Source organism: Mytilus galloprovincialis, chromosome 4, assembly GCF_965363235.1.
Source record: "Mytilus galloprovincialis chromosome 4, xbMytGall1.hap1.1, whole genome shotgun sequence".
In the NCBI taxonomy this organism is placed as follows: domain Eukaryota; kingdom Metazoa; phylum Mollusca; class Bivalvia; order Mytilida; family Mytilidae; genus Mytilus; species Mytilus galloprovincialis.
In genome coordinates, this window is record NC_134841.1 from 62,661,328 (window position 1) to 62,687,417 (window position 26,090).

Genomic DNA, 26,090 nt, shown 5'->3' on the forward strand with positions numbered 1-26,090 from the left:
AGACAGGGGCTTTATATTCTAAAGATTGACATGTACATGCACAAACTCCGAAACAGTGATCTGGCTACGCTTCTTTTGTATGACCCGAACGATAACGCTGTATGGAGTCCTATGGAGTTTGGCACATGCATAGCCGACATCTATGGACTATCTTCAATCATGAACCTATCCCCCTTTTAATGATAGCTGATTTCAGGGGACGGACAGATATATGTGAAGCATCTTGGTTTTTTTGCGATATGCATGGCCGATTGACCAGATCTGACTTATTGTCAATATTTTATTTGAATGGCCTACAATCGGAACAACTCGGCCTTTCTGGTTGCACGAAGAAATAAGCTATTGTACTGCGTAGCGAGAATGGCCGAGTAGTTACGATTGAATGGCCTAATCAGTCAGTTCAAAGGGAGATAATCGCACTTTTTAAAAGACTTGTGTAAAAGTGATCACATGATCTAGCCAAATAACTACGTTTAAAAATATAGTTACCAACAATTTTGCATTGAAAAACATTACCATTGATTGTCACACAGAATGAAGACGATTTCGTAAATGAATTTAGTTCGTTTATTTATGTTCCTTATTGACATGAACGATACTTGTTCAATCATGATTATAAAATCATAATGAAAGGCGGAATAATTTTAGCACTGGAATATGCACGACACGCAGTCTGAGGAATCGCTGTTGATCATTTAGAGCTAAGTTCCATTACAGTGGTACGCAGTATTTCATAAGTGACTGCATTTATTATTTGTCCAAGCACAGTATTAAAAAAATACCTACATTTTGCATTTTATGGAGTGTCCGCACCTCGAAGAAGCCGTGAAAATATTAGCGCCACCTACAATTGCAGACACAAAAACGCATTTTGTTTGTGCAGGTGAGATATTTGTCATTTCCCAGCAAGATATCCAGTTTTCCTCATTATATTTATTGAATTGCAATTTATTATTTTATTGTGTAAATGAATCGTTCCATCTTCAGAAAATTTCAAGAACCATGTGCTTGAAAAATTGGGTCACGCGCCGTCATTGAATGGCCAAATGTCAGATTAAGTTAAAATCGTTTGGTTACTCGAAATTTAAAAGCCGATGCATAAGTATTGAAATGTGTGTTTTGACCGTCATCTTTGGTATAGCTTTACAACAAAGGATTTATTTATAGCGTTACTATACATAGTTGTGAGCAATCAAAACAATGGCCATTCAAAAGATTAGGGGCCATTTCAAAGAAAAAAAGGCACAGCAAGGCCATTCTAACAAAAAAAATTATAATAATAATTTTTGATCATCACTTAATGAAGTATTGGTGAAGCAATAAGGAGTGGTGGCATGCAAATAAATCCAAAATCGGAATACCAGAATGAATTTGTTTCAATTTCTCTCATACAAGTTCAAATTTCTATAGTACACCACAGTTCAAGTCTGTTGTTACATGTATTATTATATTATTTCATTACAATATTATAAATAACCTCCATGCTTAACTTCCAACACAGTAGTCTAAACTTTAATACCAATGCAATGTCTGAAAAATTAAAATGTGTTACCATTATCATCTTTGAAATTTTCCCCATCTCTGACAGTTACTTTGTTATAATGGGTGGCTATGTAAACACAGACATATGCACCAGTGTATCAGTCAACTGTAAAATCCAGAAGGACAAAGAACATGAAATCTACACCTTAAATTAGATGTCGGCAAACCTTGTTTAATTTCTGAAAATATTTTTTATTGCAGCTCATTTACATATGCAAGCATTCAACTCTGACATTAAGATTAAGATGAATAAACTATGAAGGTATACTTGAGGAAGTGAAGATAACATTACTTTTCTCTAGTCTACAATATTATTTTACACATATTTTAATAATTTATCACAAAAAAGCCATGGATAGCAGGGAAAAGCAGAGTTCTAATTTTTTTTTTATGTCTGGTGGTTCACGAAGAAAAATTGCTGGTCTTCTACTATTTCTATTACAAAATATCAAAAATTGTGTCTGTCCTTTGCCAAAATTGGTGATAAAATCTCTTGTACCATGACTTTTCGTGAACTCTGGAACAGGGTTCAAACATAATTTCAATTATACACATTGTATATTTATACATTATATGGAAATGAAGGTAAATAAACATGCATGGAAAACTTCTGGAGGGGGTACTTAGCATATTTGAGTTGTATTGTGTAGATATTTATACATGTACATGCACTAGTATTTACATAAATTTGTGTCATTGAAGTCTTTATTTTTTTAAATATTTAAATTTTGTTTGTATTTCATGTTTGATTATAGAATTGAAAATCAATATTTTTTCTGCTGCAGTATGTAACACAGAAAAGAATCCATGGATTTGCACAAACTGTGGAAAAATACACTGTGGGCGGTGAGTAGTCAATATATGCAGTTATATTTTTAATACCTAAAAAAAAATCAGTTCAGGACCTATTATTGTTGCAAAATTCAATCACTCATCAAACTTTTATTTAGAGGTGATGTATTTTTTTGCTGATAATTTTGTGTACAAAACAGTATCACTTGGAAATATTTGTTATTTTACCTGTACAACAGTTGTGAACAAACTTTCAAAATCAATATGTCAGACCATAGAAACAACGTTTCATACCAAATTATATTACAACTGATGTAGATGACTGATGGTTATGTTGGTGAAATGAAATATGACTTTTTCCTTGGGTGGAAAAATATTTTTAATGATTATTGTAAAATTGAGTTTAGTAAATGTGTTTAGATTTACAATTATAGAAAACCATATGCTAATTCAGTAGAAAATTACAATGACCTCTAAGTTGTGGTATGGCTGAAGTACAAATGAACAGTAAAGAGATGATTTGGTCAATCCTTACAATCGTCATTTGAATTTAAAAACATGTCATGTAAATTATTCACATTTGCTTAAATCGTATCCATTTTATCTGGCTGCACCCTTCTGTCAAAAGATATTTCATGGTAAACCACAGAAATGAGTCTTTAAATTTAAGATTGTATTTCAATTTGATATATTTAGGTATGTTAATGGTCATGGAAAGTTACACAATGAAGAAAATCCCAACCATTCAGTATGTATGGACTGTGAATCCTTTGCTGTATTCTGGTAAGTATATCATAATATTATACTTGTCATGCCCAAAATTACAAAAGATAAGCACAAACATATTCATTAAACTATAGAAGAAAACAATCACTTTTAAGAAGCCTATCTTGCTGTTAGTTGATTCCAAAATGATATTGAAATCATGAGTAACTCTATAGAATTTACAGAACTGCAGTATTCAACAGAAAGAAAAAAAATTAAAGATTGCATGAATGCTTATGAACACTTATGTGGCTAAGAAAGTTACATTAATATGTTAATTTGTGCATGCAATAAATATCTGTTCTTCTACAAATCAATGCCATTGTTTGTGTGGGAAGTAATATTTAAGATTAGAGTTGTCTTCCTTTGTCCATAACTGCAGTATAACTAATAATGCTAAATACACTGCAATGTGTATTATTTTTTATTTCTCACTGAATAATGAATGATGCAATTATCACCCTGTTGCTTTTTCTACATTATTTTAATCTACTGAAAATAAGTTGGTATATTAATAAAGTTTGAATTGTAACACTCCAGTTTAGTGTCTAATAGATTACTTTATATTTCAGTTATGCCTGTGATGAATTTGTAATAAATGATACAGAACAGGGCCACCTAGACAAGTTGCGGAGACATGTGGTTCAGCTGTTGATGAGGTAATGCTATACTATATCAGTCTCCGTTAATAGTTTTCATGATAATTAATGTAGCCATTATGCTTTAAGGGAAACAGTGTTTTAATTTGTTAGTTATGCTCACAGTTATTTAAGTGCATTTTATGACTAAAGTTGAAGAAGCAAGAAGTAACATCCAGAGTCACAAGACTCAACAAGTGTTAAAAGTTTGATTTATAGATACTTTTGTATAAAACAGATTTTTTTACTGGGTTGGTAATTTAAGCATGTTTTAATTTTTCAGAGTTGACACATGTTCAAAGCATGAACATTGTGATGAAAATTCAGAAAATAAAAGGTAAGTGAAAAGAAGTTGATCAGTAAAATACTCTATGATTCTTTTTGAGGATTCAAATTATCTGTCTGCACTGTTTTATTTTACAGAGGCACATTTACAATGGGTCCTTTTTATTATCCTTTCAGTCAATTCAGATTTGCCAGCTTATATGTGAATGTTACTGTTTCAAACTCCATTCCTAAGGATTTGGTTTTACTTTTACCCCTTTTAATTTGTCTATAATGTAGACAATGTGTAACTGAAAAAATTGAACCAATCACAATTACTAAAAACATCCTTATACTTATTATTTATTGTGTACATCTTTCTCCAATTTTTTGAAAGTTGTAAAAACCTTTTATTATCTCCATAGCTATCATGAAATAAAACTGATGTTCAAGTGATAAGAATTATTAAAATTTTCAACCTTGATATTACTGACTTGTATGAACATGATGAAGTTGCCTTCCAAGATTTTAAGTACTAATCATGTGATGCAGAAATTTTTCCTTGAGAAATATTGCTCTCTGTTCAGCACATTTTCAGTTGTATAATGATTCAAGTTACCCTTGTATTAGTAAACATGTTTGGTATTTCATGTAAGAAAATAAAATGTGTAAGTTTAGATGTATCTTTTGCAGTTCACAGAATCGCACACAGTTAACATTACGACCAAAAGTTAGAAGAAACTCAACAGAATCACAAGAAAATGTCCCAATCAGTAAGCGAAGAAATTCAACAGAAACGCAAGAAAATGATCCAAAAAGAAAAAGATTAAAAAAGGTAATGCAAAAAAAAACTATGCTCAACAAAAATCATTAAATCACAAATAAAATATGACTTGTATTAATTTATAAAAAATTCTACTTGAAAATTTTAAAGTTATGTTTTCTAATTTCAGGAAGATAGAATATCTCGACCCAGATCATCTGGTCTCCGTAACCTTGGAAACACATGTTTCATGAATGCAGTATTACAGTCACTAAGGTAGAGATTATATATAATTTGTAATAGTTGATATATTTGTAATGGCTTTGGTACAGCTTTTATTCAGATTATATAACCATGCATATATGTGACTAAAAACAAACTATGAGGGAGAAGGAATAACATCAGTTCTTTGGTTTATCATGAGTATTTCTAACTTGTCAATCTTATGCAAAAAACAAAATTGATGTGTTACAATGTATCTATGTTGTAAATCTATGAAAACAAACAAACAGCCTTTGTTGCTTAGGAATCGAGTAATATTTTTGAACTACACTCTTGGTTTTAGAAACAAAAAAGATTGTATGTTCATTGTATAATGGTAATTATTAATACTGGTAGCAGTTATATATTTATAGAATATTTTCCAGCATGCTGTATGTGATATGTACAAATGTTTCTTTGAACTTACTTTATTATATAATAGGTTTATATAATTACATAAAATCAGATTTGACTGTGTATGAAATATTTTTTTAGTATAGAATATTAATAAAGCATTCTCTCCTTATTTTTAGTAACATACAGCAATTCTGTGGGTATATCAAGCAGCTGCCATCATTAGAAGAAAAGTCAACAAAAAAGAAACACATAACAAGAAAAGCCTCAAAAACAGAAGAGGATATGTAAGATTATATTAATTGGTGTACAGATAATAGTGTTTTTGTGATGTTTTAAGATTTATAGAAAGTTCTGGCTCTTTATTTTTCATTGAGGAACTCTTGTACAGGCCTTCATGCTTAATTTTTGAGTTCACAAGCCAGAAGCTCGTTTTTTGGAAAATTTTAGTTGGATTCTGTTTGCTTGTAGAGAAGAATTTTACAAGCCAATGCCTTTCGACTTGTGGTTAAGTGTGAGGACTGCTAGTATACCATTAAGATTTGTTAAACTGCATGTTTATGATGTCTGTTTTGACTTTATTAGTGTAGAATTATATATTGAAATTTCTTCTCTGGTGGAAATGTATCTTAAATTCAATGAAAATTGGACTAAGTAATGTGGACTTTGGCTGACCTAAAAAAACAATGTTGAGTGGGAAAGTGTTAAATTGAATTGGATTTATAAATAGAATGAAAATAAAGTTTGTAGCCACACATTTCACACAGCATTCTGGTAAACAGATTGTTCCAAACAGTATTGGTATTTTTTTGGTAATTTTGCTTGTTTATCATGATTTCTATAGGAATAAGACCCATGGCTTTGTTCAATGAGTATTACATTTTCAACTTTTTACTTTGTAGATTGTTGATAGAGGAAGTGAGAAAAACATTGATAGCATTATGGCAGGGAACAAAAGGAGCCATTTCACCTGAATCTCTTTTCTGTGTTATTTGGAAAGTAGTTCCTAGGTTTAGGTAAGTTAGCCAAAAATATAAGTTATTAATAAATTTGTATTTATATATTGGAACAAAAATACTAATAAAATTGAGAATGGAATTTGGAAATATGTCAATGAGACAAGAACCAGACCAAAGAGCAGGTAACAGCCAACAATGGGTCAACACAGCAAGAAATCCTGCACCCACAGGTGGGCCTCATTTATAACCATACACTGTAATGAAGTTGTGGTATTCACAGGAAGAAGCCTGTTTTTCCCCCAAGATAATGAATTAAGTTTATTGTGATGTTTTCTTAACAACATTTGACAAAGCTGACTAATAACTATGCAATTTTCTGTTAATCCCCCCTTCTGAAAAGAAAACCAACCCTTAATTATTTACAGGATAGTCATATATCATGATATATAGTGTAAATTTTGATAGTCTATTGATAATGTTACACAGAAGGGACTTAGGCATGCTATTTTTTCATCATTGGTGCCATCTCTGTATATATTATCAATTCTGTCAGTTTAAATTGAACCCTTTATTGTTAGACGATGATAAGCCGTTCTTGAACCATGATGCAAATCTAATAAATGGTGTTATGTATAATGTAGGACTAAACAGATCAGTGACGAATCAATCAGCCGACATCCTTACTCATCTGATAAACTGTGATATCAAATGATAGGACTGAGATCTGTCCAATATTCTATTTGATATAGGATAACTTTTTCGTGATCTATTCAGGGGGAGAATTTTTTCCTGATCTATTGAGTGGGATTATAGGTATTTATATCCTGTGAAACCAAATAATTATTTTATACTGAAGCGTTCAGATTTTTGTTCTAATTACTTTTCCTACATGATATTTCTTGATACTACTGATGTTCCAGGTTGAGTAATCAGTATGTATATATGAACAATTTCAACTAATGTACATTTTAGTCATTTATTCTTTGTTCATTTCAGAGGTTATCAACAACAAGATGCCCATGAATTCATGAGATATTTATTAGATAGACTGCACACAGAACTTCTTTCATTGTTACCATATCCAAATAATAATAGTCCGTTTATAGGTCCGAAAGGAAAAAGTACAATTGTAACTGCCATTTTTGGTGGATTACTTCAGAATGAAGTCACATGTTTGGAATGCCGAATGGAATCTAAGAAACATGACCCATTTCTAGGTTAGTAATGCTGACACAGACACCTACAGTGTTCTAGGATTTTTTTGGCACCTTGACTTACCACGGGTAAGATCAATAAAAAAATTACTTACCCACATCTAAAAGTTAAATCCGCCAACCAATGTGGACGGCGCAAAGTATACCCCCTGGTCCTTTTTTCAACATCATACAGTTTGTCTCTCTGCTTTTTGTCAAGTTTGGGCTTTTTTGGTGGGGGTGATGCTTGATTTATATCGTTTAACCTTTTTGAAGTAAATCCAAACTTATGCAAACTCATGATCTACAGATTCAGTTTGAATTTTCCGCCATAATAACTTTGAATATTGTAATTTACTGAACAAAGCTGGATTCGGATACGATTGAATTTTGTACAAAATTTAAAAAAAACGATTTCTTACTAAATTTGACAAATATGTTATAGTTATTACTATGTCATTTATTAAGAGCTATAATAAATGCAACTGTAAGTTTATTTTCCTCCGATGACAAGAAAAAAAATCGTTTATGTCCCGATTTAAGCACCAGTTATCAATCCGGATTTTCCGATTTTACCGACACCGTGACCGACTTTGAGAATGATAGGAGAAGAATGTGGTCTCTTTTGCGCTTGATTACACCTAGTAAACGAGTGCTTGAATAAAAGCGCTGATAGACATCGACAAAATCTTCGATCTTTTATCAAAGTTTTTTCTCGTGATTTAATAAAAATAAAAAGCAGATATGGGAAAATTGAAGAGGACCGGGAAATTTCAAGAGTTTTTCGGCTTCCCCGAACTTGAAAATTGACTTACCACCGGGTGACAAAGGCTAAAAAATGACTTACCCGTTGTCCTAATCCACTTACCCCGGGTAACGGGTAATGGGAATCCTAGAACACTGCACCTAGATTACATGCATAAACATTGAAATAGGAATAGTTCATAGAAGTTATCAAATGGAGATGTGGGTAAAAAGTACCATTATATTAATAATACATGGGTGATGGGTATCAGAGCAACTTTTCACACTATAATGCACTATAATTCTAAATTACAATAGTCTGGGTGGCGGGTGCTGACAAAAACTGCCTTCCAACCCCCATACATTTTTTTCCTGGAGTAGCCCTTGAAAGTACCTGGATTGGATACCTCATACATGTTTTAATGACAAACCATTAACATACATGATTTATATAACCACATTTAGCTTATTGTTGGTTTTTTTTTTACAGATCTTTCACTTGATATTCCACCTCAGTTTAGTACCAGATCCTCAAAAAATAAAGAAGGTGATCCAGTATGTCGTTTAGAAGGTACACAATAAAATAGTAGAACCTATTCAAATATATTGCAACCCTTATACCTCAGGAATTATGAATATAGTTTGTCAATTTCTTAGTAAAATATGACTCGAACGCATTGACAACAGCAAAATTTAAAAATGTTTAACCAGTCATACTGTTAATTTGTTAATGTTTGTGAATTGAGGAAAAGTGTTTTCGAGGATACTAGGAATTTGTGATTTTAATGAAATTTTGAAGTCATGGTTCACCTTTCTGACTAAATCAAGCAGTATATGTCTATTGAACTCGGCATATAATAATGATTTCAAAGTACATCTGTTCACAATAATGATTTGGGAGTTAAGTTGAAAATTCTGTCAACAAAATTAATGAATTGTACATAATCTGTAAAATAACTGTTTATTGTCCTGAATAAATGATTTGGTAAAGTAGCATTATTTGTTAAAGAACAAACATGTATTCGTTTTCTTTTTCCAGATTGTCTTTCAAGTTTCACTGAGTTAGAAGAATTAGAAGCTTCTGAACTGTATATGTGTAGTAATTGTAAAAAGAAACAACGTTCCACAAAGAAATTCTGGATCCGCAGGTTGCCAAATGTAAGAAAATTCAACAAGTTGTTAAGACAGTGTTGGCTGTTTGTTTTTTTTCTACCTATTTTTAGTGTAAAGCTTGTGATTAACAGTAAACTATATCATGTATGTATAGCAAGTAGGTACTACCAAAGAAAGATACAGATTCACTTAGAAAAATAGTTAAGTGAATGCAGAAAAATGAAAGTAAACAGATCAGTGATGAATCAATCTGCCGACATCTTTTTTGTCTGATAAACTGTGATATTAAATGATAGGACTGAGATCTGTTTTACTTCATAAATATCCCGTTTCAACATCTTGAAGTGTAGCTTTTCTGATCTAAAATGACATGAACAACAGCTAATAATCTTTTCCATTGTAAAATTCAAGGATTTACTTTCCTACGCTTTATTCAGATATAATGAATCTGGCCTTTGCATTATTATTTTTTTGCATCACATCAGTAGTATTGTCTTTTATTACACTGCATACACCTCTGTTGAAAGTAGGGAAAGTGCATTCTCTGGAGAAAAGTGCTCACCAGGTCTTGGAACTGCTCAGCTTTTCATATGTTGATCATCATTATCTAGAGATATTTCCTCTCTGTCTCTCATGATTATACATTAATTCAACTGTAGAATTAGATTTAGTGTTTAACAACGATTAGAAAAAGGCAAAAAAAAAGAATTCTGTAAAGGCCTTAAACTAAAATAAAGTGTTGCTATGCAAAGGAAATTAAAAGAGTATTATTTTTATTAAATAAGAAATGTTATTTGTGACACACAGTAATATAAGTAATCAGATCAGTGATGAAATAATCAGCCGACATCTTTTTTGTCTGATTCACTGTGATTTTAAATGATAGGACTGAGATCTGTTTACTTTGTTTCATTCCATTTACCATCTCAAAGATTGTCTGATTTGATAAACATGGACAGCAGCTGAATTTTTAACCTCCATAATAATGAACGAGGGTATGTTTTCATCGGAGTACCAGAGGATTTGCGTTCATATGTTTTATCTTTATATGATGTGACAAGCCTATGAAAAAGATCAGCATTGCCTTTTTATCAAGATGTAATTATTGCATTGCTTCTGTTGTTCACTTTGCTTGTTTCAATTTTGTGGCATCTAAAGAGATTTTGTGAGAGGGTTGTGGATATACATGTTAACTCCCTGACATCCCAACCATATTTAACAACAATCCTAATCAGCTTGTGCTTTTCAATTAATTTTTTTATTTCTAAGTGTGTTTTTCAATAGAGGCTTTAACCTTGGATATTTTTCCCAACGGGAATTGAAAATATTGTTTACTGTTTTCTTTAGAATTGTACTTCTGTGTTGGTAATGTTGTACCCATGTTCATTTCATAGTTTTGAGAAATTAACATGAAGATTTATTTCAGAAAAGTTTCTCGTGTGTCGAGAACTGTTGACTAAGCTTCAATACCACTGTAAAATTTTCTTTGGTGTTAATCTATACATAGATGCCAACCATTACGATTTTTCCGTAGTTTTTCTGATTTTGCGAAAAAAACTACGCTATTACGGTCAAAGTCGAATAGTTACGGATTCCCAATCATCGACGTTCAATTTTGTAAAACGCGGATTTATATCATTACTTTTCCGTCCTGGTCCAGTATTTAGGAAACGCCAATGTAATGCTTCTGGTTTCTCGGGAGTTATCAACCTATTGTTGGGTAACTAACTGACTTCCGAAGAGGCAAACTTGCATTTTATTAAGTAGCTTTCCCCCTTTCTCTACTTCTCCTTGACAAAACAAAAATGTTTGAGTCGAGAACATCTGAACAATTAATGAATGGAATACACAATTAGAAAAAAAAAGACAATAACAGAATTATTTAAAGGTCTTAATGTGATAACCCTTTTATTAAGAAAACTTTGATTTTAAAAATAACTAGTTTAAGTAAAATACAGTAGAAGAAAAATAACAGATCAGTGATGAATCAATCTGCCGACATCTTTTTTTGTCTGATAAACTGTGATATTAAATGATAGGACTGAGATCTGTTTTATTTCATTATTCTTGATTCATTCCATTTCTAATCATGTAAGTACAGATTGTCTAACATAACAATGTTAGAAGTACAACAACACTTCAAGTTCAGGTCAGGAATTTTTTTTTTTACCAAACATTGACCAAACATGTCTAATAATAAATACCTGGTAAAGACTTTGATAACTGAACAATATAAACTTTTTATGGAAGATTAAAATAATACTTAACACTAAAACTACATCTTCTTGTATATGTTTTCTCTGTGGTTGCAGAATTGCAATCATATTGAAAATATTAACCTCCCTTTTGTACTGAATTTAATTATTTCTCGACTTTCCCATGTGTAGAACTCAGGTTATTTTTATCATTGAATGTCAAGGAGAGTACCTTGATTTTGTCTTCTACCATATGTAATCTGGTTGCATCTGTGACAAGTAATTTGAGAATTTTTCAATATATACATGGTTCTAGGGAAAATAACATAGTGCAATGCCAGTTCAGGCACAATATTGCTGTTGTTATGTTTAATCTTGCTTGCTGTCTCTTTCTGGTACATTTTATAATTTGTTTAAATGGTGTTTAATGGAAAGTGATGATAGAAATGTTACTATAATATCAAATTAAGTACCAAATTCATATTAATATTTGAAATACAGAGCCTTTTAACACTGAGAAATGTTGCTGGATCTATGATGAAATCAAACTGCAGACATATTTAATCATCTGAAAAACAATGATACTTATTGATAGGACTGAGATCTGGCATTAGTTATTGAATTCTTCATTCTGATAGAATGCTACATTTATAAACTTTTGCATGTTTATATTGACTTTTAAAAAGATAGTAAATACAGTTCAGAAAGGGTTAAGCTCAGTACACATGTAGAATATATCCATTAATTTATGAAAGAATGTATCTGAACATGATAGAATGACTAAATCATCAAAGTATTTATTGTCCCTAAGTAAACATATCAAAGGCTTACATAGTCCAGCCATTACACATGTAGAATATATCCATTAATTTATGAAAGAATGTATCTGAACATGATAGAATGACTAAATCATCAAAGTATTTATTGTCCCTAAGTAAACATATCAAAGGCTTACATAGTCCAGCCATTACACATGTAGAATATATCCATTAATTTATGAAAGAGTGTATCTGAACATGATAGAATGACTAAATCATCAAAGTATTTATTGTCCTTAAGTAAGCTTATTTGGTTGTAAACATGGCCTATTTATCCTGTTTCATTACATTGATAAATTTCCATATAGAAATTAGGTAGAATTAAAGAAAAGAATTACTTATTAAGATAATTGTGAATATTTGTATAAAAGAAAGTAAACAGATCTGTGATGAAATAATCTGCCGACAGCTTTTTTGTCTGAGTAACTGTGATTTTAAATGATAGGACTGAGAACTGTTTTACTTCATAATTCAATTAGCGCTTCAACCTAGGGTTTATCATTTTTCATTTAACTTTATTCTTACTTTGCACAGAGATAATAATTAAATTGAAAATGAGGTCTCTAATTTTGGACCCATTTAATTATTTTTTTGTGGTTGTCATGTGTGGAACTCAGTTATTTTTGCCATTTAATAATGAAGGGGGAGCCTAGTTTGTGTTTTATGTCAACAACTTCTACAATATGTATTTTGATTGTTTGCATAATCCATCCCTGTGTAGGGAACTAGTCATAAATAGGACATATTTTCTTCAGCATCTTAACTTCTTATGAGGAAAATTGTTTTTAAGTGAAGTTCAGTTAATAAAAGTAAACAGATCAGTGATGAATCAATCTGCCGACATCTTTTTTGTCTGATTAACTGTGATATTAAATGATAGGACTGAGATCTGTTTAAATCATGTTTCTTCCATTTCATCAACTTAGTGCTGAATGTCTGATATAAAAAAAAAACATATTTATATCAGCTGATGTAAGAAATGCAACACCTATTATAGCCGATTGCATTGAGGGTGGAGACAAAGGTAATATCTTTAGTTAGCTTGCTTGCTAGCTGAACCGTGAAGTAATTATTAGGTAAGGTATACCATCCTTATTTCAACATAGCTTTGTCCTTCAGACAGATAGATAGGTTATCTGTTGGGGTAGTCAACTCGTAAAGGAGGATAGTTTACCTAACCTAATAACAACTTCACAGTTCAGCTAGCAAGCAAGCTAAACAAAGATAAAACCTTTGCCTACACACTATTAATTTCAGATTTCTTTTGTCTTTCGCACATCATTATGTTGGACTATGAAATCCTTTGATAGTTCATGGAACAATATAAACTTGATGAAAGATTGTCACATGCAACTCTGCTTGATCTATGATGAAATCAAACTGCAGACATATTTAATCATCTGATTAACAATGATACTTATTGATAGGACTGAGATCTGGCATTAGTTATTGATGGGTCGCCATTTAGTCTTCATTCTGACACATTAAATTTTATAAATTTGATATTAACTTGAAATTTCTAATATGGAAAAAAACACATTGGCAACAGCTTTATGTTAGGATTACAACACCATCAAAGTTGTTATGCCCCATTTATGGGCATTATGTTTTCTGGTCTGTGCGTTTGTTCGTTCGTCTGTCCGTCTGTCCCACTTCAGGTTAAAGTTTTTGGTCTAGGTAGTTTGTTTTCTGAAATGTTTTGTCTACCAACCATCAACCAATGAAAGCCTTTGATACTGTGTATTCATTAATCTTTGTTGGAAATTTTTTTTCATGGATTTTATGGGAACAGGGGAACCAGGAATTTTACTGTTCAACAAAATACAAATACCCTGACAAACATATGCAAACTTTTCCATAACAACAAATTTAAATATCCACAAATATGCAAGTTTCCCTCAATCCATGAAAATAGGTTCCCACAAAAATAGATGAATCATTATGAATCCACAGTAATTCATGGAACACTTATCAACTTGATGAAAGATTGTCACATGTAACTCTGCTAGATCTATGATGAAATCAAACTGCAGACATATTTAATCATCTGAAAAACAATGATACTTATTGATAGGACTGAGATCTGGCATTAGTTATTGATGGGTCGTCATATATTCTTTATTCTGACACGTTATAAAGTTATTATAAACTTACACAACTCTGCGGACTTAGTTTTGGTTAAGAAGAACTTTGATATTGTTCTTCTGTGTAAAAAATAAGTCCTGCATGAATGACGTTTATAAAATATAAACAAAAAAGAAATGATCTCAAATGAAATAATCTCGAATTAGGATGATGTTAAAGTGAAATACAGTACTAAAAGTAAACAGATCTATGATGAAATAATCAGCCGACATCTTTTTTGTCTGATTAACTGTGATTTTAAATGATAGGACTGAGATCTATTTTACAAATTCATAAATGTCTGCTTCCGTTGTTATTGTGTTCTTTGTTCTGTTGAATAAATAATGTATGGCAATTTGTCTCTTTCTAGGCAATTAGTGAGGAATAGGACATATTTGCTTGTATTCTATTAACTTATTATTAAATCAAATGGTTTTAAAACTTCTATACAGATTTAAAAATAAAAATGATTGAATTGTTTTATGCTCATTGTTTAGTCTTGCATGAATGACATGTTTAACAAAATAATATAGTAGTATTATATTTAACCCTTTCCTCCATTGACATTTTTTTTACACATACCTGATTCGCATAGGATTTTTTCAATTAAAAAAAATCATCAGGTTTAAAGTATCAATGCATTGCAAAAAGGAATATTTCATCAATGAAATTCCAGTCAAATATTCTCTTGAATATCATTTTTATATTAGATACAAATTTTATAAGTTCTGATAAAGATTTTTCCTTGGTAAGATGTTTCAACTGAAGCACTACACAGGCGTCAAAAGGCGTCATTATGGAGTAAAGGGGGTGGCGTCAAAAAGCGTCATTATTGAGGAAAGGGTTAAGGAAACCAAAATATCTTACAGAAAATTCATGTAAAGGGGGAATATACAGAAAAATGTAAACAGATCAGTGATGAATCAAACAGCCGACATCTTTTTTTGTCTGATTGACTGTGATATTAAATGATAGGACTGAGATCTGTTTAATAATAATTAAATTATTATTCATAATTCATTCCATTTCACATCTTGAAAGTACAGATTGTCTGATATATAAAAAAAAAACCCATTGCTAACAGCTGAATGAAGCAATTACATTAACCCTGTACTTCTGTTGTAATTTTTCAATACCAACCAAAGAGGAAACAAATCTTGACTAAATTACCACAATTAAGAATTATCTAGTCTGTAAGGTGCTGAAAGCTGTTCTCCAAAATAAACAGTAAACTGCATGTCAATACACAATACTGGTAATGTTGAATTAACTTTAGCTCTAATAGTGTTTAAATAAAGTTTATGAAAACATCAAAATTAGTAGTTTGTCATTTAGAAATGTTGCTAGATCTATGATGAAATCAAACTGCAGACATATTTAATCATCTGAACAACAATGATACTTATTGATAGGACTGAGATCTGGCAATAGTCAATTATGGCAATGTAACAACAAAAAAAAATATATTTTTATTTTTAACTTTTAAGCATTATTTTGTGAAATCACAATAATTTCCTTTGCATATTTGTACATTGCTAAAAAGAAAATGCACTCTTAAATTTCTGATGAACAGTATATGTTTATATATTAAAGTTGCACATCTTAGTTTAAGTAGAACCTAAAGATAATTTTATCAAAAATCTAGTACAGCTACTGACATGTAGAAAAGTTTAAAAAAGAAAAATAATAGTATTATAAAGAAAAAAAGAAATCTGTTGAAAAAAGTTGTGGAATACATTTGAAAAAAGTTGTGGAATACATTTGAAAAAAGAAATTAAACAGATCAGTGATGAAATAATCTGCCGACATCTTTTTTTGTCTGATTAACTGTGATTTTAAATGATAGGACTGAGATCTGTTTTATTTCATTCCATCTAATTATCTTAAAAAGTAATAACAATAATTTAAAACTTATGCAGTCTGATATTTAAAAAATTGCATGAACATGTCTTGTGTTTTGATCGCAATTACACTGAAGTTCATGTTTTTAAATGAAGCATATTGTAAATAAATTATATGATTGATACCAATCATAGACAAAACAAGTCTTGACTTGAAGATAAATATAAGTTTGACGAAACATTAACATTGTCGATGTGCACCTCTAATTTGGACAGCTTTGAAATGATTCTCAGGTTTAATTTTGGTGGAACTTGGTCAATTTTGTCATTGAGTTTATAAGGGTACCCTATTTGTGTCATATGTTTGCAACTGCCTTTAAATTTTCATACTGAAGCACTTTGATTGGTTGTACCTTTGACACACTAAATTCTTACTTTTGATCATTTTACTAAATATGTTAATAGTAATGGCTGTACTTTAAAGCTGCACAGTGCATTTCAGGTCCAGGCACACTATCGGTCTTGCCTGATTGACCTTGTCTTATTTTTCTGTGTATGATACACATTTTATAATTTATAAATGGAGTTTAAATAAGGTAGATGAAGAATATTTATCTCTTGTAACAAATCTAAAATCAAAACTGTTTTAATTTATATATCTTAAATTGTGTTTTTTTTTTCTTTTTATCACTGAGAAATGTTGCTGGATCTATGATGAAATCAAACTGCAGACATATTTAATCATCTGAAAAACAATGATACTTATTGATAGGACTGAGATCTGGCATTAGTTATTGATGGATAGTCATTTAATCTTCAGTCTGATAGAATACTGTAAATTCTTAAATTTTTCCATTGTTTTTATTATTGGAAAATTGTGCTGTGATAGGTGTGCAGAAGCTAAAAACTTTGTAATTACACGTTTGTAGGTGTGCAGAAACTAGAAACTTTGTAATTACACATTTGTATGGAGCATTTTCTGTAATTACAATTATTTTTGTGCATTTTAGTTCATTGATCAATATTAGCAATATTTATTGCACAAAATCCTGTAATGACATGTAGAAAAAGAAATAAAAGTAAGTTGGAGTATTGAAAAAAAGGTACCAAAATCTCTCTTCAAAAAAAATATTGAGTGAAATGCATGTGTACAGTAAAAAGAAAGTAAACTGATCAGTGATGAATCAATCTGCCGACATCTTTTTTGTCTGATTAACTGTGATATTAAATGATAGGACTGAGATCTGTTTAAATCCTGATTCATTCCATGTCATCAATTAAATGCTGAATTTCTGATATAGAAAAACAGCAACAACAGCTTGATGTAAGGATAGCAACACCAACAAAGTTTAATTCAGAACTTTTTTTATCTTCCAAACATTGAACAACCATGTCATTCTATGAAAGCTTATGATAAATCATGGAACATTATAAACCTGATGAAAGATTGTCACATGTAACTCTGCTAGATCTATGATGAAATCAAATTGCAGACACATTTAATCATCTGAAAAACAATGATACTTATTGATAGGACTGAGATCTGGCATTAGTTACTGATGAGTCGTCATTTCATCTTCATTCTGAGATATTATAAAGTTAATATAAACTTGCACAATTCAGAGGACTTATCAGAGGCGGATTTAGGGGGGGGGCCCAGGGGGCCCGGGCCCCCCCTTTTTGGGAAAAAATTTGGTTGCTTATATAGGGAATCACTGAAGCGTGACTGGAGCGGGCCCCCTCTTAGGTCAGTCAGTGGGCCCCCACTTATGAAAATTTCTGGATCCGCCACTGCTTATAGTTGATATGGTTCTTCTGTGTCAAAAATAAGTCCTGCATGAATGATAGGTATAAACAAAAAATATTATCAAATGAAATAATTTCATTAGGAAGATTGTAAAGTAAAAAAACAGTAAAAGAAAGAAAACAGATCAGTGATGAAATAATCTACCGACATCTTTTTTGTCTGATTAACTGTGATATTAAATGATAGGACTGAGATCTGTTTTGTGTTATATTATTCCATTTGATTATTTCAAAGACAAATAATGTCTAATGTTTAAAAAAAACCCAAGGAAAACAGCTTAATGTTCATGTCAGAAATCATGTTTCAATTTGTTTTGCTGTGATGTGTCTGTTTTTAGTTTGGTCCAAATCACAGCTGTTCCTCAGTGTCAATTGAATTTCAGGGACCTTCATGTACTTTGTGACCATCATGTACCTTGTACTTAATATTTTATATTGAGATAATCAACAGATGGAAATAATAAGTGATGTCATCTAGGAGTAAACAGATCAGTGATGAATATAATCAGCCGACATCCTTACTCATCTGATAAACTGTGATATCAAATGATAGGACTGAGATCTGTTCGATATTCTACTTGATATTTGAAATTTTTTTCGTGATCTTCACAGGGAATATAAGTCCATATCCCTTGTGAAGCCGAACAATTATATTATATTTGACTTTCTGGATTTTTACAGGAATTTCAGTTCCTATATATGTATCTTCTGTTTTGATCAGAGTATATGGACCAATACCCTTTCAAGGTAACCAATCAAAATTGAATGATTAGTTGGGATATAAGTGATGCTTTCTTGAATTAAACAGATCAGTGATGAATCAATCAGCCGACATCCTTACTCATCTGATAAACTGTGATATCAAATGATAGGACTGAGATCTGTTCAATATTCTACTTGATGTAGGATATTTTTTTCATGATCTACACATGGAATATAAGTCCCAATCCCTTGTGAAGCTTTACAATTAAATACTGGAGTGTCCTTATTTTTACACTAATTACATTTTCCTAAATGTATTTTCTGTTTTGATCACAGGATATATCACTGCAGTGTGAAATTGTTATTCATACCTGTAGTTGAAATATGTTTATATGATATTAACACTCCCCATTTAGTTCAGTTCAGCTGGATTGGTGATTGTTTTACACTGCATCAGTTCAGTTCTGATTTGACTCTTAAGCAATCGTCAGAATAAACTTAGATTAATAGGTATATGCCCTGGCACTTATTTTTGGATATTTTTGTATAGATTATATTGGCTTGTAGAATTTTTTTTACATGCCAGTATTAAATTTTATTGACTGGGCTGTTAGAGACTGCCTAAAAAATAGATTAATGGACCCTTTGTTGAAATCCATGAAAACTGTCACTGTCAGTAGGTAAACAAACAGATCTATGATGAAATCAAACTGCAGACATATTTAATCATCTGAAAAACAATGATACTTATTGATAGGACTGAGATCTGTTATCATTTTGCATGAACATGACAAAAAGATTGTCTATTTTAAGCAAAGTGTAACCTTGTTAAAACTGCACTAAAATTATTGTTTGGATATACTTTCTTGACTTATAATCTGTAACACTTGACTTTTGAAGTTATCAATAATATTCCATTATTATGAAGTAATTCTAATAGCATACCAGCGCTAGCATTGCTATTAATTTTGGGGAAGCAGAGGTTTATCATGTTGTAACACCATGAACACATGGAATGACATTGGGTAAAGAGATCAATGATGAATATAATCAGCCGACATCCTTACTCATCTGATATAACTGTGATATCAAATGATAGGACTGAGATCTCTTTTACCTTTAGATTAAAGCCTGACATAAACTGCATTTGTCAACAAGATCAATTTCAAATATATTAAGCTCATTTGGCATATTTGATATATCATAAATATGTTAAATAACAGCTAACCTTTTGTCTCATAAAATGATAATCTGGTTTTATTTTATTTTTTCGTGAATTCAACATTTCAAGGATTGAGGAAAAAATTGTAGTCTTGGATATTTGATTTCTTGGTTTTGCCAAAATCTGCAGACAAGCACATAGAAAATTTGTGTTATAAGTTGTGTTGATCGTTTTACTTTATTATACAATTTTTCATTTCAGGTATTGTGTCTCCATATCAAAAGATTCCGATGGCAGTCCTATTTCAGGGTGAAACTGGATACATTTGTGGAGTTCCCGCTGAAAGATTTAAACATGAACAAATATGTATTAAACAATCTAGTAAGTATTGGAATCACATTAAACTATTTGGATTTATTTTGTTAGACATTATAATTGTGCGGGGGAAAAAGTTTTCCAGTTTATGGCAGGTTTTTGTCTCTGTTAAAGAATGTATTCACTTATCTGGACTCGATATAAAGCTCACAAATGGTATATGGTAGACATTTTGTTATTGTTGAAGATAAAATTAAGCCTTTACATTTCTTTTATTTTTACTAATGTTTGTGTAACTGTCTGTATCTTGTATAAGTATGAATTAAGCAATACTATTTTATTTAATACATTTTTTTTAATGTTTATTTTTTCTTCATTTCAGCATGAGACGCGAGGAAGTGGTAAGGGAGCAGCCAATGAGTATGATTTAGCAGCAGCAATTGTTCATCATGGTTCTGGGTACGTTAAAGTAGAATGTTGATACCTTATTAGATCACAAAATTAATATAAAAATTCACTTTTCTTTCTGACAACCCACTGTTTTATGTGTTGACCCCATATAAGGCCACAAAGAAGATGGAAAATTCAATTTTCTTCCAAAGACCAATCCATCTAGTGTAAGCACCTGTTTTGTAGATACAAAAACACAAAATTCTGTTCTGAGAATTCGCTCAAGTACAAATCATGATTAACATGTTTTCTGTAGGAAATTTGTAGGTTGACCGACATCAAATATATGTTCCAGCAATACCCCCTACTAAATTGGACAAATACCAAATTTACTGGACTAATGTCAAAAGATATTCTGATAGCATTTTCTATTACTCATATCTTGCTATAAATGCAGCCTTGATTTGTTTCAAATATGATCAAGGGGAGGGAAGGGTAACAATTGGAATTTATAGGATACACAATTGCAAAAACCAATGGATTTAGGTAGCGTTCATTTGTCATTATTTTATTTTAGGGCTGGATCTGGTCACTATACAGCATATGCACAGCATGATGGTAAATATTGAATTCTTAAAACTATCTTTCAAATAATTCTTAAAGTCATATGAAACCTCAAATTAAAAAAAAATATGCATCTGTTTTTTATAACTAAATGGATAGTTTTCATTATAAAACTTTTGTACATATACTTTTTTCTGAGGAAAATTCTTTAATTTGTCCACATTTAGAAGAAGTTCACTTATTTTTAATTGCTTGCTTCCAGGAAGCAATTCGCCGACATATTTTCCGTATGCATAGTGACCTGAGCGTAACCCTCCTCGTAAAAATCCGGTGATCGCAATACGCATGAATCTGTCATTAAAATAAACAATTATCTGATTGTACATGTTAAGCACGTGCTCAATACCCATGCTTTTTGTTATTTATTTACTATAAGGTGACAATCGGTAAACTTCGGCTTCAAAACACGGCATTTAATGAGCAGCCATATTTGTTAAATCATAACAGACAGAGAGAAAAAAAATTGACGATTATACGATATATTTGCGTAAATAATGATAAAATCGTGCACAGAGGACTTAGTTTGTGATATATACATGCATTGGTTCAAGAATTGGAAAAACATTATTTTTCACCACTCACTCGTTTCATATGACTTTAAAGAGGATAATAACATTATTCAAAAGAATTTCAGTTTTCCTATTCATAGTATGGAAAATGATTACAAGTCTTTATTATAATGAATACCATAATAAAATAACTATTTTTCAAAAAGAGTGCAAAAAACAAAGATAAATGACAAGATTTTTTGAAAAAGAACACAAGTGGCTTGGATAATGATATACAGTTGACAATCTATCATGTTCTCTGATAACAACACTAAAATGACACAAGTTCATATACAAGTGTAGAAAGATAAGATTTTTTTAATATAAAAAAGAAGATGTGGTATGATTGCCAATGAGACAACTCTACATAAGAGACCAAAATGACACAGAAATTAACAACTATAGGTCATCGTACGGTACGGCCTTCAACATTGAGCAAAGCCCATACCACATGGTCAGCTTTAAAAGGCCCAGAAATGACAATGTAAAACAATGTAAAACGAGAAAGCTAACAGCCTTATTTTTTTTTTAAGAATGAATGATAAACAAACGACAACCACTGAATTACAGGCTCCTGACTTGGGACAGGCACATACATACATAATGTTTCAAAATCATAAAAGTACAAGATATTAATTTTCTTTAATAGTAAAATTTATCACCATTTATATTTTTTAGGTCAGTGGTTTAATTTCAATGACAGTACAGTAACAATGTGTGAAGAACAGACAGTAGCCCGATGTAAAGCTTACATCCTGTTTTATATACGACGAGAGTTTAAAATTCCTGATTACTTCAATGGAACCTCACACAGATGAACCTTGTGACCTTGTTGTAAAACGTGTATGATTGAGTAGAAAGTCCAAGGTGTTGGGTTGTGTTCTCCAGGAGAAATGTCATTGTCATTGATTGTAAGAGAGAGAAAAAGATAATGGAGTCAACACTGAAATTGCAGTGAATAAATGTAAACATTACTTGAATGAATTTGTCATACACATGTAATGATAGAATTGATTTAACCTTCATTGTAAACAAATTTATTGTAATGTGGATACAAATAATTTATGAACAAAAACAAAAAAAATACTAGTCGTACAATCTTCTACTATATTTGTCATCAATGTCAGACTGATTAATTCTTTAGTCTTTTCAATGGGCATTTTATAAGATGTACCTATTTTTGTTTCTTTGTTAGACTGACATTAAAAAAATTGTAGTGTCCATGCCATAAATTAAGTTTCAACTACTATCAATTCAGAAATTATTGCAATGTTTTTATTATTGCAAAAAATGCAACAGGGTCATCATTGCAATTTAAACTAGCACTTTGAAGTTTTAATATGAATATAAATAAAACAGGATTTTTCTCAATATCATGAATATCACAAAAATTAAAATCGGCTTTTAGTCTAAAATGACAAAATCACATAATAAATGCTCGCAATAATTTCTGAATTTACAGTTTTGTAGTTTGACAGGATGTCTTGTAATTATGGTTTATAATATTTAATTTAATTTATTGCAAGCTTGCAAGTGCTTTTTCCTGTCTCTAAGTAAAGGCATGTAGTATAAGGAAGTCAAAAGAAAACCACCAAGGTATTATTTATTTGATTTTATGTAATGCTAATGGAAAAACATTTCTATCACTCTTAACTTGCACAAAACAAGAGTAAAAACTTTATAAACAAATCCTTATAAAATCTCGGGGGTAAACTGCAAAAAAACATTTGAAGTCATCTGGTCAGATGTATGTCAAATTCTTTGATTGGAGTTGTGTGTTTCTACTGTCCTTTATATTGAAAATGCCAAGATGATTTATTTGAAAGTATAAACACTTTTTAAAAAAAAGATATACCACCTTGATGGGTAGGCTTAGTGATAAACATCCTGTTTAAATAGTTTTCTTCAAGTTTTTTGAAAACTGAAAATTTCACCTTCTGCCACTGCAATCATTGAGTGGGTACATGATAAAAGCTTCAAGTATTCTGTTCAAATATTTAGTTTAAGAAGTCACTTGTGTAAACATGATAGATGATACATTTGATCCTGCAAGTCATTAGATGAATACCGGTGTACAATTAAACTTCTGCAATATTTATATAATTTTCAAAATTTGTCCTGCAACCAAGTGATAGTTATGACGATATCAGATAAAAAAAGACCTTTTACCTCTAACCATAATTAATCAATTGAATGATAAAACCACCATTTTGATACTGTGAGATGTGCATGAAACATTGCAAAACATAAAGTGGTTTAAATATTTAAGTTGTTACAAGAAAAAAAAACTTGAGGGCAAAGCATGTCCTGTTCAATATTATGTCAAATACATGGATGATGGATATATTATATTTTCCCTATCTTGAACTTTTCTAGATTTATTTGGTAAAAGACTTTTATTAAGAATTTTTTTTAGACATTAAAAAACTAATATCAGTGATATATAGAGTGTGGAAGTAGAAACAGAAGTGTGCCAATTTTAAATTCCTCAGTGGTTTGTCATATAAAACTTGTTGAATTTTGTAAACAGTTCATTTTACTTAATGTTGATCTAACTTCTAAGGAAAAAAGGAAAAAAATAGTCTGAAATTTTGTTGTGCTTGCGTGTCAAATGTAGATATTTAAAAAATGACAGCTTATTGTTTTCTTCATAATCTACATGTAAGTTCGAAAATCATTCAAAATAAAAACAGAAAAAGAAAAGAAATAGAAGAATCATCAGATTTGACCTTTATTTTAGAATCAGAAAAAAACATGGAACTAGAAGATGTTTTGTTTTTATCATTTTCATATGAAACACTTTAAATGATGGATTAAAAAACCTAGAAAGTAAAGAACACGAAAATGTTTGATTTTGTAAAAAACATATTTTTAGTCTTTATTTAGTTACACAGGAAAGTTTTCACTCAAATTAGTTGTGTTACTGTGTTAACATACATTTATTTTAAATAAAAATATGATGTAGATTGAATTTTTATGTCTTTAATATCAACTTGTAAATTTTTTGTTAAAGTAAAGCAGAATTATCTCTGCAAAATGTTTATAATAGAAGTACTTAAAATTTAAGGAATTTTTTTTTGACAACCTGTTAATATGTGATTTTTGAGTGTGATAAAAGTTTGGAAGTATTTTTCTTGTAAATATGAATGTATTTGATAAATGTACATTTTTTCCATTGTTTGTTTCATTGGCTTTCAAAGCAAGCATTAATCATCTATGTTAAGTATGCTTTGAATTTCTAATGGAAAGGGTCTTTCAGCTCTGCAAATTTTAGTCGTTGGTTCTGTGTATACACCTTATTGCTATTTGTCGGCCATTACTGGACACCACAAAAGTTCCCCTAAATTTTAAGGTCATACTAGAAACTATTTGAGACCTTAAGTGAAAAGTGATTGTTGTACGATGTCAAAAGTTCAAAGAGGGAATAGCGATAAGGTGTATAGTTTTGTATTATTAGACTCATTTGACAAACAAAAAAAAAGAGGAAATATCTGTATTGATGTAATTAAACCAGTTCAGTATTAAATGTATGTTAGAATTTATTTTACATCATTAGATATGCAATACAGCACAATGAATATTTTCTAAAATTGGAACTAACTTAGATATGGAATTCTTTAATGATGAAGTACATTTATTTTTAAATGTTGAAATGTAAAGATTTACTTCATAACCTGAACATTTCAAAAAATTTGCAGTAGTAGTCTTAATAATTTTTTATTTTCATTAACTAGAAAAATTTGCAGAAGTGGTGTTCATTTTTCATTTGGTTGCTAGTTCCTGCATGCATGTAGTTGATGAGAGAATGCCATAACCACAATGTGCTGGTCACTGTATGACTGTAGCTGTAATCATTGTTCTGTTGTAGAGAATAATGTACAAATGAAGAGGTTATGTGGCCATGTTTTTGTCAATAAAATCACTAACTGCCAGTCTTTACTTTTATCTTTTCTTTCTTAGTTATAGTCCATTAGTTGTTTTACTAGTTACAAATCTGAAACCAAATCCAAGATGTGAATAAATGACAGGATTTAAAAATCTTGATTCAGACCATACATGATTATTTTCTTCCTACATAGCCCCCAATGTATTTAATAAAAAAATATGATTGACATGAACACAAGAAATAATAGGGTTAAAGGTTTTCTTCATCAATGAGAAATCAACCATAAGGTGT

At 30.7% G+C, this 26,090-nt stretch overlaps 1 protein-coding gene across 1 annotated transcript; it reads left to right on the forward strand.

Moving 5' to 3' along the window:
• Positions 1–516: 516 nt before the first annotated feature.
• LOC143072659 (ubiquitin carboxyl-terminal hydrolase 3-like) lies at positions 517–25,848 on the forward strand. The gene is made up of 16 exons (XM_076247708.1): positions 517–883; positions 2,328–2,388; positions 3,031–3,117; positions 3,672–3,758; positions 4,021–4,074; positions 4,695–4,836; positions 4,955–5,040; positions 5,559–5,666; positions 6,282–6,395; positions 7,335–7,555; positions 8,766–8,846; positions 9,315–9,433; positions 20,298–20,417; positions 20,734–20,810; positions 21,319–21,359; positions 22,592–25,848. The coding sequence occupies exons 1-16, from the start codon at positions 799–801 to the stop codon at positions 22,729–22,731; spliced, it is 1,623 nt and encodes a 540-aa protein (XP_076103823.1). The 5' UTR covers positions 517–798; the 3' UTR covers positions 22,732–25,848.
• The last annotated feature ends 242 nt before the right edge of the window (positions 25,849–26,090 follow it).

What these genes read in the sequence shown, in the direction of transcription:
- LOC143072659 (XM_076247708.1), top strand. Translation starts at nt 799, where the DNA reads ATGGAGTGTCCGCACCTCGAAGAAGCCGTGAAAATATTAGCGCCACCT. An exon ending in AACGCATTTTGTTTGTGCAG is followed by an intron (nt 884 to 2,327) that starts GTGAGATATTTG and finishes TTTCTGCTGCAG; the next exon opens with TATGTAACACAGAAAAGAAT. An exon ending in GCAGTATTACAGTCACTAAG is followed by an intron (nt 5,041 to 5,558) that starts GTAGAGATTATA and finishes CCTTATTTTTAG; the next exon opens with TAACATACAGCAATTCTGTG.